At 47.5% G+C, this 14,373-nt stretch overlaps 2 protein-coding genes across 2 annotated transcripts in view; both read right to left on the bottom strand.

Annotated features, from left to right (window-relative positions):
- PHLDB1 (pleckstrin homology like domain family B member 1) overlaps positions 1–3,271 on the bottom strand; it is a 63,052-nt gene extending 59,781 nt beyond the window's left edge. Inside the window, exon 1 of the mRNA XM_044669610.1 lies at positions 3,198–3,271. Within this exon, the coding sequence (XP_044525545.1) occupies positions 3,198–3,242 (45 nt within the window). The 5' untranslated portion in view covers positions 3,243–3,271. The remainder of the gene's footprint in view (positions 1–3,197) is intronic.
- A 7,668-nt stretch (positions 3,272–10,939) lies between these two features.
- ARCN1 (archain 1) overlaps positions 10,940–14,373 on the bottom strand; it is a 58,547-nt gene continuing 55,113 nt past the window's right edge. Inside the window, exon 8 of the mRNA XM_044669033.1 lies at positions 10,940–12,957. Coding sequence (XP_044524968.1) covers positions 12,868–12,957 — 90 coding nt within the window. The 3' untranslated portion in view covers positions 10,940–12,867. The remainder of the gene's footprint in view (positions 12,958–14,373) is intronic.

Here is a 14,373-nt window from a genome sequence, read left to right as displayed (position 1 = left end):
CCCTTTCTTAATCCTAAAGCCAATAATGAACAGAATTAGAGGTTCATTATGCCCCAGTTGCTTGTCTTAGCAACTTGGGGTATCCAGATCTCCACATAATTGTTGCTGGGGATGGGTGTGTAGAAAGTGGGGAATGTGAAGGGTGGGATCTTCCAGGGAAACGGTACCTTTCTGAGAACAGGAACCTAGAGAGACTCATCCAAATACACTGTAGCTGGAAGACACACAGGTGGGTGGCACAGCTAAGGCTGTGGCAGGAAGGGAGGTTCTCAGCTCCCTCTCCTAGTCCCTCCCTCTCTCTCTCTCTCTCTTTGTCTCCTCTCCCAGGGGTCTCAGGAGGATCTACTTTCTTAAAGGGGACACAACAGCAACAATTAGTTTTCCCTGGCAACTCATAAACATACTCCTGTCCCAGAGTCTAACCTAGCCTCTCCAGAAAAAGGAAAAAGAAAAGTCACCCCACTTTTATTTCTAATCCTTTCAACCCTTCCCACACTCCTAGCTCCAAAACTCGGTGGGGAGTGATATTGGGATTGTGGTAACTAAAGTGACAGGGTGTCCTGGAGGCCACATAGATGCACTAGAAAGATAAAGGCTGAGAGTTTTCTGGGCATTGCCATTCACTATAAGATGAATTCCATGTGACCTGGAAAGACCTCCAGGAATTGATGCAGAGTGAAAGGAGCAGATCCAGAAGAACATTGTACACAGAGACTGATACACTGTGGTACAACTGAATATAAAGGACTTCTCTACTAGCAGCAATGCAAGAATCCATAGCAAGGCTGAGGGACTTAACATTCAGAGGAAGAACTGTGGAAGGAGAAACACAGAACAGTTGAAAACAACTGCTTGGGCTGTTGGGGATATTATTGGGGATGTGGACACTAAACAATAACTCTAGTTCAACTATCAATAATATGGAATTAGGTCTTAATCAATGATACATGCAAAACCCAGTGGAATTGTGTCGGCTACAGGGGGGTAGGGGACCTTGGGGGAGAGGGAAAGAACATGAAACATGTAACTGGGGAAATATTCAAAATTAAAATCAAAATTTTAAAAATAAAATAAAATAAAAACTAAGATTTCTTCAGGTACAGTTTCTCTTCCACTCGTTTATGAAGAACCAGAGTTGTGTACAAACACATATATGAGCTGATCTGTGCTTACTTGCATGTTTCTTATACAACCTGACAATGGCAAAAAAGAAGAAAAAAAAGTCCCTTGTTATCGAGAAAAGTTAGAGGTAGAAGAGAGGAAGGGGAAGTCGGGGAACCCAGATCAGTGCTGCCTTTCTTTTCTAGCCAATAATCGGCCAATTTGGAGAGGAAGCAACAGCAGGAGCCAGGAGCAGCACTGTCTCAGACTCTGGCACGAGGGACGAAAGGGCTAAGCCAGGGGTGTTGCTAATTTTACCCTCCTGGCTCCCACCCTTCCGGGCTTGGACTGCAACGTCACCATTTCCACCCAAGCTGGAGGGAAAGAGTCTGGAACTGGCCCTAGGACCCACCCTGGACTAAATAGCAAGAGAGGGCATGTATAAGAAGTGCAATCTAGGCACAACCCTAGGGTGCCAGGCTACTGACTAGTTTCAAGGGACTCAGGGCACTGCTACTTCCTCCCTCTGGACCTGGAGGGAAGTCCTATCTCAGGCTGTGAATGATTTTAAAACCTCAAGTATTCTCTGTGTGGATGGAGGGAGGTGACCCCCCCCCCCCCAAGGCTGGAGTGAATGTGATGGCTATATAGGCAGGGTAGGAGGAGGCAGAAGTTAAACTAAAGGGGGAAGAAAGGTGAAGCGGAAGAAATTTCATCAGAGATGCTAATAATGATGGGATAAGAGAGAGATAAAGAGAGACATCTTGGAAAGAGAGATAAGAAGTGACAGAGAGCCAGAGAGAGCCAGAAGAGAGGTAGAGAAGAGGGAAGATGCTGTGACTCAGAGGCAGAGGAGGTCCTGAGACATAGAATTCCCTAGAAGTAGGAAGAGAAACTAAATGAACTGGAGCCCCTTCCGATAAGAGAGCTTTTCTCTTCATTCCAAAGTAGCCTCTCCAGATTGGAGTGACAGTGCTAGGCTCCTAGTCTCCAGACCTCCCCGCCCCTCCAATTTTACCCTTTTGGGGGGGTTTAGCCAGGGGAACCCGAGGATGCCCCCTGCCGCCTAACTCCTCCCTGGCCGAGCGTTACAGGCCCTGACCCCGCCGGTGGAGTCCAGCTGGAGCCCGGAGAGCTGTAATTACCCACCCCACCCCTCCCTCATAGGCCTTTCTGGGAAGTACAGCTCCTCCCGCAGCCAAAAAAAGGTCCCTGCGGTGTAACCCAGGCTCAGTGTGAAGGGGCGGGGGCGGGGACCCTTCCCTGTAGTTGCTTCTCACCCTTGGATCGGGCGTGGCTCGCTGGGGGGAGCCTAGCCCTCCTCATCCCGATCCACAATTCCGACACAAGCCACTGGTATTCTCTCCGGGCTCAGGTTGGCTGCGATTTGTTGTTATTGTCAGATATTAGCTTGGAGAATACGAGGCACCCTGTGACTTGGCTGAACCCCGTAGAAAAAGAGCACAGACAGACATCACGGGCAGATCCTGAGCCGATTCCAATGGCCCAGCTAACAGAGGCAGGGTACTGAAACCCAGGCACAACGCTGTATAAGGTACCGATTAGCAACTCCACAATCGAGTCTTTGAAAGTTCCGATCGAAGTCCCGCCCTTTCCCCACCCAGGTCAGCCTGCCTCCCTCCATTCTCTTCCAGTAGGGGTCGCGGAAGAAGGGGCTCTCTAGGAAGATGGGGCAACCCAGCCTTAATACCTTGGGTCCCCAGGGTTCTGGTTCGACATTTTCTCCCCTGCCCAAAGAGAAAGAGGAAGGGGGGGGCGGTGGGGAGAAGAGAGGAAATATTAAAACGGAAGTCAGACCTAAGAAAATCAAACCTTAAATAAATAAAAAAAAAGGAATAGGCTCTCAAGGTCTCCGTGATTTAGGTCTAAATATTCCTCCTAAATCAAAGAAAAAGGTAAAAAATAAAGCCTGTAGTCACAGAGAGGCCAGAATGGAGGAGAAATCCAGGTACTTCTCCTTCACTGTTTCTTGGGGCCATGATGGCCGGACTTGGATGTCTGCTCCCAAAATGACCCCAGACCCTGCTCTGTTCTCCAAACTCCCCCATCTTCCCTTAGTGCACTTCTCCCTTTACCTGTCCCTGGGAGAAGTAACCTCGCTCTGGCCCGGATCGCTGCATGGCAAGCTAGACTTCTGGGCTAAATTGCACTCCAGCCAGCTCCTGCCTGACCAACGCCTTCCCTCTGTCCCTACCGCTCACATCCGCTCCTCGGGCCAAGGACCGGCCCAGGAGAGAGGAAGGAGCCTTGGAGGGGAAGGAAACTGAGGCCAGAAGCAGGAGGAGCAAAATCGAGTTATCTGCCAGAAGAACACTAGACAAAGGAGTGAAGAGGAGAGCCTGGAAGAGGAAGATGAGGCCCTGAGGGACAGTATGGGAGATGGAGGGATAACAGGGCAGTGGGAACCGACAAAAAGAGATTGGGGTATTTAGAGCTAGAGTGAAGAGGAGATAAGAGAAAACTCAGTTATACAGAAGAGGAGACAGGGAAGGTATGTGGTGTCTGAGAAACTGAGGCTGAAAGAGGGAGAAGAGATCTGAGGCTTAGGCGGGGGAGGTAGAAGGGAATCTTGGAAGGCGGCCAGTTGATTGCTTTCTTAGGTTTCTTGGCTGATTGGCTGCCTGAGGAGGGGGGACAGGAGACTAACTGGACGTGAGGCCAAACCACTGAGGCGTCAGCTCCCCAGGCTTCCAGGTACCCGGGCACCTGGTTCTGCTTCCCTAGCTCTCCCTCCCTCCTTCCTTTTCTCCCTCTCTCCCTCTGGGCAGGAGGCTGTGCGGTGCGTCCCCCTCCCCTTCCTAGTTCTGGCCTGGGACAAGGCGGCTGTGTTGGGACCTTAGCCGCAGCCAGCCCCGCCCGTCCCCGGCTGCTGGACAAGAGTCCTTTCTTCAGCTCGGCCCGGCTGGGCTGGGGAGAAGGCGCCGCTTGTTCGGCTGGGAAGCAGCCTGGCCTGCCCGAGAACTGGGGGGGGTAGGGTGAGGGCCGGGGGGAGGGGGCCGGGGCTACACGCCCCTAGGGCCTCCCTCTCTGGTAAAGGCAAGTACACTGCCTCTGGCAGAGGCTGAAACGAGGTTAGGGGAGGCGACCTATCCGCTTCTGCAGCCCCTGGGGGGCTAGCTGTCGGTTACTGCTAGCCAGTTGTGTACCCCTCTCCCGCCCCCGCCACCGCCAATGAGTCAGTGCTAGCGAGCAGCCCCGACAGCTGAGCTAACCCGACCAGAATGCACGCCGGCCCGCCTGCTTCCTGCTCGCCCACCCGTGTTCCTTCCTCCCCTGTCCCCGACTCCGTTTTCTGGTCCCTCTGTCCGGGGTCTGATGGTCCAGTATTAGCCCACCACGGCGATGCAGGGTGAGGCTGAGGTTGGAATAGAGGAAGACAACCCCAGACCCTCTGCCCAACTTTTATCCTGCTCCCATCCCGCTCTTTGGAGTCTCATCTGGGCCAGGGCGGCCCCTCCAAGAGCAGTTACTCCTGATACCGTCTCCGTCCCCCTCTCCATCCATCCTGGCCCCTTTGGCTTAGTCGAGTGCTTCCACAGTGGTTCCAGGGAAGAATCAGGTTGGGATTCGAACCCAGGGCTCATCTGGCATCCTTGACTAGAGAAACTGACTGTCAAAAACCGCTAGGTCCCTTACGAGCTTGGCCTCCCGAGCAATTCCAGAATCGGGGCCATCTACTAGAGAGGGTCCAGAAAACCCAAATCTGCTTCCCAAATGCCAGAGAAACCCATGTCCCGGACCTCCCAGTGGAGCGCAGCCTACACAGGCAGCCTCAGCCCCCCAATGCTTCACTCTCCCTTTCCTGGACTCTCTCCGGGATAACTAGGCTTAATTGTAGGAGTCGGACCATTGGGCTCCCAGGGAGAAGCGTCGGAGGAGTTCCCCTACTAAGTCCTCTCCCGATTCCCTGGGATTCCCGGCCCCCCTTCAGCCCAGTCACTGGCTGCGGAGGGTGATGAGCCAGCTAGGAAAGAGAAGTGGCTGCCCCTGAATCCCGCCTCCTCCACTCCCTTCCCACACCCCAACTTCCTTTCCTGACCAGCCCCGGGGTGCAAGCTTTGGGGTTGAGGCGTCCCATTCGGGCTTTCCGTCTTTTCTCAACTCCTACCTAGAAGCCAGAGTCCCCAGAGCAGGGAGAGAACCTGGGGTAAAGTTGGAGAACGAGAGGGCGGAGCCTTTTCGAGGTCCAGATGCCCTCCAGGTGGGCTGACAGGGTGGGAGAAGCGAGAGCTCCCTCTAGCAGCGATAGCGGCAGTGGCGGGTGCCTCCCTACCCAGCCTCGCTTCTGGGTCAGGGACAGGGGTGCGGGGTGAAGGAAGGAGGCTTAAGCCCTTTACGACACTACCTCCCCTGCCCCTAGGACCCCCTTCCCAACTTGTCTCCGGCATCAAGCCAAATCCCGACATTCGCCACCTACTTGCAGATCCCCAGCTTCGGGTAAGAGAAGATCCTTGGGGAGGGGGGTGCTCTTACCTGGGAGAGGAAGGGCGGCAGAGTCTTCTTTCGCCCTGGCCGCTTCGAACTCCAGCTCCAGGACGGGGTTGTTTCTCCACTGGAGCCCTGAGAGGAGGAGAGAACTCCGGAACCGCCCCACCAGGCGAGGACCCGCCCCCCATCTCAATCTTATTCCTCCTCCCCCCTGCACCCCCGCCACCAACACCACCAAGAGGCCAGAGAAGCCGCCCTTGTTGTAGGGTTGGAGTCTGAGGCACCCCCCTCTTCCTGCAGCTGCACCTCCCCTGGGCTGTACAGCCTTGGCTTTATTCTTCTCTGCAGCTGGGCTCCCCCCATTTTCCCAGATCACCCCTCCCTTCAAGTTTTCAATAAGGTGCATGGAGGGGTGCCCCTGAGAGCTCCAGTGGGTCCCCAGCTCATTCCCAGACTTTTCTTCTGTTCCTTCAAAATCACCGTTGCCCCCAAAACTTCTGCTAGCTAGTCCCCTTATTCTCTTCAAACCCGGGATTCCAGGGTCCTTGTCCCCTTCTCACTCCTCCAGTTCTGAGCACCCAAACGTGAGGGGCTGGAGATGTCTCTCTTGCTGCAGCCCCGTACCATGCCTGCTAGGTTAGAGATGCAGTCTCGGCTGGGGTGGGGAGAGATCCTCCCTGTTCCCCACCCCCTCCCGGGTAGGTTCGGGGGAGCTTAGAGAGGAAAGGAAGTGGAGCTTGGAAACCCAAGAGCAATCTAGAAACAGAACCTGGCTGGAGCTGTTACCCTGAGAAACCCAACGCTAGCCTGAGACAGGAGATTGTCAACCTAGAGCTTAGCCTTTGCAAGGTGAAAAAGCTGCTCATGTTCACACCAGATCCGGATTTGGAGACTTTCTAGGCTCTCCCTCCTCTCCTGGAGCCTCTGGACAAAGGATAGAAAGGGTTAATAGGCCCAAAATGTTTTGTTCCAAAGCTAGGACCCCACCCCCCAAAAGGGAGGCAGTTTGACTAGGAGTGAAAGGCAGACTTTGTTCTTTCACGGAGGGACAGAGGGAAACCAAAAGCTCCAGGCTGACTCAGTTGCCGGTCCAACAGTTCACACCCCCCCTCCTCACACCTGAAACAGGAGGAGGTTGGTTTGTTGGTCACTTATTAACAGGCCCGATGTCCAGCAGGGAGGCCCCCCTAGAGCTGCTGCTGAGGAGCTTGAGGACTGCCTTTCTACCCCCTACATGGCCGAACCTCTTGCCATTGGCAAGCCAGCTGTGCCTTCTGAGCAGACTGTGTCCTCTCGCTACGGAGCACTTGGGCCGTGAGAGCTGCAACTTCTCTAGGTTCTGGAGGATGAGCTTCTCTTCCTGAAAGAAGCTACCAATCTCTTGCCATTTCACTTTGGGGATGCTTAGGGACTTTTAACTCATTCTAGGCAGGCTGAGAAATCCTGTCTGTGATACAAATAAAGTCATAAAAGGGCCTGAGTTGGAAAAGCCAAGCCATTGGGGGCATCTGAGTATCACAGTGGATAGAGAGCCAGGCTGGAGATGGGAAGTCCTGGGTTCAAATTTGGCCTTGGACCCTGCCTGGCTGTGTGACTCTGGGCAAGTCATTTAGCTCCAATTTCCTAGTCCTTACCACTCTCCCTCCTTAGTACTGATAAAATGCTAAGGCTGAAGGTAAGGGTTTAAAGATAGAAAAGTTAAACAGTGGGAGAATAAGCACTGGACCGGGAGTCAGGAAGACCCAAGTTTGAATCTGACCTCGGATATTGGCTGTGTGACCCTGGGCAAGTCACAACCTCTGTCTGCCTCAGCTTCCTCATCTAAAAAGTGGGGATAATAATAACACTACTTTCTAATATTGGGAAGAGAATATATTTGTAAAGCACGTTGCAAACCTTAAAATGCTACATATAATTGCTAGTTATTAAGTTATTATATGGAGTGAGGGGAACCAGAACCCAGATTAGAGCCCTCCCGGCTACACCCTTTCTCTTAAGGCCAAAGCAGCTCCAGGAGTCCCTTCCAGCTGCTTCAGGGACAAATGAATTAGCCACAGAGGCAGCTGGGGGGGTGGGGGTGGGGGTTCAGGAAGGGCCAAGCAGCAGACTCTCCTCTCCCTCTCTCCCTAGCCTCCTTCCCACTCATGGCCAGCCTGACCTTATGACAAAGGCTCTGTGCTATGTGCCCTCTCATCCCCCACTGGGGCCAGGCTCTAGGTTCCCACAGTTGCAGGGTTGAGAGGACTTGACACCCTCCCTTCCTCTGGCCATCCCCCATCCAACCTCCACATCTGGAGCCCATCAAACCCTGTACTCTCAGAGTTATGCAAGAGGCTGCACAACGGGGTGGGGGTGGGAGGTGGAAGCAACAAACCCTTTTTTTCCAGGCGCTTCAGACTTTCCAAAGCGGAAGGGGGAGAGGGCACGGGCTTGAGGGAGGAGTGAGGAGGCCCTCCATACTTGGCTTTGAGTGTTGGGAGTGGGCTGTCCGTTTCCATACCAATTTTGCTCCTGCCTTGGCGGTTTCCCACCTCCCTTTGCTTCAGTCCCTGCTCTCCTAGCCTCAGAGAAGGAATGACTCCCATAGTTCTGGGCAGACCTACACTCTACCAGAAGCTTCTGATTCCCTGCTCCTTTCACCAGTGGCATGAGTCAGGCACTATTGGTAGTAGGTGTGGCAACAACCTTCTGCTCCAAATAACTTCTCTATCCAACTCGGAAGGAGTTCAAACCCTGCTGAGAAGCTCTGAGAAAGCAGACACTCGTCTAAGTCCTCTAAAAACCCTTGGGAACAGCAACAAGCTCTAGATCTCCTCTTGGGCCAAAATATTTCTTAGCACAGCTGGAATCTAAGGGAAGGCAGAGAGCAAGTCTTGTCTTCAACATTTGTGTAGACTTCATAGAAGCTGAATAAGGACAAAGGTTTCTGCGGGAGGCCAAAGAGAGGGGAAATACAGCCATTTAATTAGCACTGCTTTTTCATCTAGTTCTTGTTCGTCAATTAGATAGGAATATGGAGAATTAGAATGATGAAGGTTCTTTCATAGCCAACTTTTCTTTTCTCTAAGACCCATACTCTCCTAAGAGAATGCAAATGGGCATCACATCTTCAAACAGGCCAGACCACTTGTTAGGGCTGTAGACATGCATCAGAAAAAAGGAGGATTTAAATGATAGGAGTTAGATGGTACAGTGGAGAGGGCCTTGGACAAGGAAGACTAGAGCTCAAATCTGGCCTCAAGACTGTGTGACCCTGCACAAATCACTTTACTTCCATTTGCCTCAGTTTCTGAATCCATAAAATTGGGTATTCCTAGACCTATCTTCCAGTGCTGTTGGAAGAATAAAATATTTGTAAAGTGCTTTGCAAACCATCAAGAGCCAGTGATTGTTGAAAGTAGGAAGCAGGGGGGGAAGCTGGGTAGCTCAGTGGGTTGAGAGCTAGGCCCAGAGACGTGAGGTCCTGAGTTCAAATGTGACCTCAGACACTTCCTAGTTGTGTGACCCTGGGCAAGTCATTTAACCCCCATTGCCTAGCCCTTACCACCCTTCTGCCTTGGAACCAATACACAGTACTGATTCTAAGACAAGGTATGGGTTTAAAAAAAATTTAACCTGGTTCTAGCCACAAGTCTTGACACCTCTGATTATTTAAATCTGGACATGAATACCACCAAGTATAATTTAAACTTTTTGCATTTTTCCAGGGCAGAGGATAAAGTGGTCTCACCTAAAAACTGCCTGTTTCCAGTCACTTTGGAAAAGTAGTCAAATTCTAATGCCTTTTTTTTTTTAAATTAAAAATCCTTTGTTTTAGTAACAACTCTAAAATGGAAGGCCAAGGGTTAGGCAAACAAGATCACACAGCTAGGAAGTGTTTTGAGGCCACATCTGAAACCACATCAGATCTTCCTGACTCAGGGCCGCCTGGTGCTCCATCCACTGTGCTACCTATCTGCTCCCTACTCTTCAATCAGGTCTTCCTGACTTCCAGACCTATATTCTATCTCCTGCATTAGGTCTTCCTGACTAATTATAAAACAAAAATAATGGAGGTGACCCAACAGTCTTGTTCTGTCCTCATCCATACTTCCTCCCATCTTGAGTAATGTGATTGTTCCATATCTAGGCAAGCCAAAAGACAACTGTTCAAACCAATTATAGACACCCCTTGGTTCTTGCCTAATGGAAAAAGTGGTAATTAAGGCATTAAATGGCAGACAGATTGAGGAAATGGCTACATTTAGAACTAAAATAAAATATTAAGCTTCTGCTCTGTGCAGCATCTAACTGCCCATTTAGATTTGCAGCTCTTTGGGGTATACAGAAGACAGGCAGATTCACCTCTCTAACCTCACCAGATTAAATTGATTCAAAGAAGGGAGCTCCCACAATTTTCTCATACTTTCTATTAAATACCTAGTCAAAGCTTATCATTCTGTCATACTTCCTCTTGATAAGATACAATTTCAAACAAAAAAAATGCCATTCAGGCATTTCTCTGGAGCATCCCTTCACCAATGCAAAAAGAAGTAAACAGAACAAGGAAAACAATAAACATAAGTAGTGTCAAAAAAGGACACATGTCCAATGCAACTACCAACAATTTGGAAATTGGTCTTGATCAAGGACACATGACAAAACTAGTGGAAATGTGCATCGGCCATGGGTAGGGGGAGTGCGGGGGGTGAAGGGGAAAGGAGGAGCATGAATCATGTAACCATGTTAAAAATGAATATTAATGTTTGGAAAAAAAAAAAAAGGACACATGACTGTAAAACTACCCAAAGTGGTGTTTAAGTCACCTAATTTAGCCGCAATTAGACCAGGAACATGCCAGTTTTCCCCCCAAACCAATGCTCAAGCCCACCCCTCTTTAGAGAAGACAAAGATTTCCATCATCACTATTGAAATCCCCAATATACCTTATAAGCTCTTTCACTTCACGAATTCACCTTCTAAATCAATTCCATTCTGTTCCACAAGATTCTTCAGGTGGTATTAAAATAGAAAGTAAACAGAAAAGCATAACCCTTTTCTGGGTAGCCATACTTTTGATCACATCCCTTTCCTTTAATAGAACTAAGAGTTTCAAAAAACCCACTAAAATTCCCAAGTTAAATAAAATCTCAATTATCAATGCTGGTAGAAGGGAGGCAATAATAACTTCCCCACTCCTAAGTTACATCTGGAATGCCTGTCCAATGATTCAATCTAGTGTTTAAATAGGTTGAAGGAAGAGAAGTACACACTTAAAGAAATCAAATAAATGAAAGAGAAGGATTCCCTTATTTCATCTTGGGAAACCAGGAGTACAAAAGCAAGTTTTTTGAACAAGTGGAAAGAAAAGAACAACTCAACAATGGAGACAGTAAATGTGCTAAACAACTGATTTTATAATACTCTTTATTTGATTAAAGAATTTGTATTCTTTGTGTACACTGGAATGTTATATTCCCTATGTAATTATTTTACAGGGTTACAAAACTTCTTTCATTTTAAATATTACCCCAAAAGTAATTTCAAAAAAAAAAAAAAAGTTCCTGTGAAACTAAACTTGACTGTTTTTTTAAATCATACGGACAAGCATCTCTTGAACAAAATTGGATTAATAATATTTCTCACCTACTTAACTACATGACAAATTTCTTATCCCTGGCCCCCTCCCTCAAAAACCCTCACATGGAAACCAAGCTGGAGATGAAGATTCCTCCCTGATGCAGTTAAGAGGAAAAAAAAAAAAAAAGGAAAAAAAGGGGAGGAGGAGGCAGGAACTTCCTTGGAAGACAATCCCAAGGCCCTTTATAAAAGTATGGACTGCTTCAAGCACACTCTCTACAAGGGAGAGAGCAGGGTTCTTTCATTGGCTAAAGGTGCATGAGTATTTTTATCCATGAGTTGTTTGCTTGTCCCCTCTGCCAGTGGTTGCAGCAGCACAGGGATGCATTTACTGAAGCAACCCTTATCGAGTTCAGTGGACACAAATCCAAGCTCTGCTGGCTTTTTTTCTTACTGGTTTTTCTCTTGAGTTTTTTTTCTTACCGTAGGTAAACTGACATGGAAAACAAACCAGCACCTGATGCTACTGGGAAGAAAAGGATTAAAAAAGGAAGAGGAAAAGTGGGCTTTTCAATAAGTGTTTTTTTTTTTAATCTAGATGGAAAGTGTCACAAGGCAGAAAATGGCCCCATTCCAGGACATACCATGAGAAATTTCCATCTGCTTATTAAAGACCTAAAACTTGGTAGCAAGGGGAAATCCCTTTAATGTTATAGGTCAACAAGATAGTTGAGATTCAATTAATTCAGATTCAAAAAACCACTGTTCTATTCCTGTCTAGGATTCTGAGGACAGACACAACATTCAGAATGGCCAGGAGGAAGGTGGTGGTTACAGGATTTTAAATGGATCACAAAGATTCTAAAAGTATGAAACTTAAACCTTAAAGCCAGAGTGCCTCAAATGGGATAACTGCAAGGGAACCTTGGCAACAGACATGATTATATCTATGGATGGATAAGCTCTAATTTGGGGCCCCAGGAGCAGCATCATTCTAACAGGTTTCCTATTCTTTCCCAAGTGAAGATCATGAGACCACAAGAGAGCTGCCACTTAGTCCCAAAAAGAAGGCAGCTACCACCTATTCTTGACTTCAAATTCAATTCTCAGCAATATTCTTGGGTATCAGCCTGAATGAAGGACATCTTGGGAGTGTGCTGAGTAGAGAAGTAGGGGGAGGTGTGGTAGGGAGGGTGAAGGAAAATGGAACAGGGATAGAAGACATTCTTTGTGTTTTCACTCCAGAACCCCATTATAAAAATCAAAACCTTCACTTACAAGGAGTGACAAATAAATGCAGTGCTTATGTACAAAAAGATCCCAGTGCCTGACTGAAGTGACCAAAAAGAAGGCTGGGAGTAAAAGGGATCGAAAAAGAGTAAAATCTCTATATGCAGAGAAAACCTTTAAACAAAGAAAGTATGAGGTGCAACTGCATTAGGGAATGAGGGGTGGAGCATGGAAGATATTTAACCAGTGGTGGTGTTCTCTGGGGAGCCTGCTTTCCTGCTGGCCAGAGAGATCTGCCAAAGAAGTCAGCAGCCTTTTCCCCCTTAAGCTTTTGTCAATTCTTTGCCAAAGAATGTCTCTGAGACCCTGGAACTGGGGATGAGTTGAGGGTCCTTGCGCATATAGAATCGTGCGTCTTATCAGAAAAAAAGATTTCCAGTGGCTTGCAGATTTGGAAAAAACTCTTTAGCCATTGTGGGTTTCTTCTTTTATTTAAAAATCTTCCTTTTCGGTTCCCTTCTCTTGGTTTTACAGGATTTCATATTTATCCACAAGGAAGGTGGTCTCCGTGGAAAACCTTACAGGACTATTCCCGTCTACTTGGGTCACTTTGGTAACCTAGAAAAACAAACAGATCGGAGGTGGAGAAAGGGAACCTTTAAGAAGCTTATTAAATTTTCATCACAACCCAGATCAAATCCCTTGAGCATAATGAAGAAGGTGGCTTAGGAGATCAAATGAGATATAGGTTTGAATATTAAAGAAATTCATGTCTCCAGCTACACATGTAGAGAATAATGGAAAGGTCAAACTCCAATGTACAGTGGAAGGTGCCAGAATGCCAGCATAACCTGGCTGTGGCAAGATGGCTTTTGGAAATGTTTTGATTTTGACCACAACCATCTTTTAATGCCTCAACACTACTATGGTTTCATCTTATCCCCAGTTCACAAAAAAATGATTTTATTGTTTCCATCACTCAAATGCTGCTACATCTGGATTCAACAAGAAAAACTATTTAAAAAGACAGAAAATAAAGAATAATTCTGTACTTCAAAGAATACTAGGGAAAGAATAGTATTAACATAAGTAAGCATAGGTCAAAGACTAAGTCTAGAATCAGGTTGGTGCAACAGTCTCTCCCTACCAGTCACTACATTCCATAGACTACACAATAACCTTGATTTGATAAGCTTTATGGATAAATCTAGCTCGACAAGGAATGGAATCATGAATGATTCTGACTGAAGGTGTATCACCCTAATTCACTACTATCACTGGGCTGTAGCATGATTAGTTTGCCCTGATTGTCTCCTAACAAATGTCATCCTAGGCTGAGCCACCCAACTTATTTCCTGGCTTCAGTTGGGATAATTATCCCTGAAGTTTCTGAGATATTTTTGAGTGGACATAAAGCCTTATTCTGTTGCATACTCTTTTGATAGTCTCAAAGAGGAATAGTGCATCTATTTAGAAATACTCTGATCTGGCACCCTGTTTCTTTATGTGCCATCCAATATAGATCAAGCTATATCAATGACAAGGAAAAGAGAGTGGCTGCTCTTGGGAAGCATCCAGCAGAGGAAGCTAGAACTTCCTACCCACTTATCAGGGAGATGGGAGACTAAAGAATAAGAGAATGCCAAGACAGCCAATCAGCCCTACCCCGTCTTTTCCCCCTTTCTCCCAAAAATAAAATTAATGAAGGAAGAAGACAACAGTATGACTGGAGTTGTTTGTGATAATAATTTCATAGGCAAAAGAAGAGGGAACTAAAACGATGATCTAAAGGAAAGATTCACATCATTTTCACCACAGCTCTTTCTCAGAGTAATGGGAGTGAACTACTGACTAGTGTTATTCTCCCGACTAGTTGATCCCCATACTAACCAAAGGGAAATAGAAGCACAGATAACCTAGAGATCATTGCTCCTGGGTATTGCCATTTACATGACTCTTTTCCAAATTATGTTCTACTTAAGCTAAGATTAAAATGAATTAGCAGTCTTTGAGCATCAAGTCATGGCAAAGTAA

The sequence above is a fragment of the Gracilinanus agilis genome, chromosome 3, assembly GCF_016433145.1.
Source record: "Gracilinanus agilis isolate LMUSP501 chromosome 3, AgileGrace, whole genome shotgun sequence".
In the NCBI taxonomy this organism is placed as follows: Eukaryota; Metazoa; Chordata; class Mammalia; order Didelphimorphia; family Didelphidae; genus Gracilinanus; species Gracilinanus agilis.
This window is presented reverse-complemented; position numbering and strand designations above follow the sequence as displayed.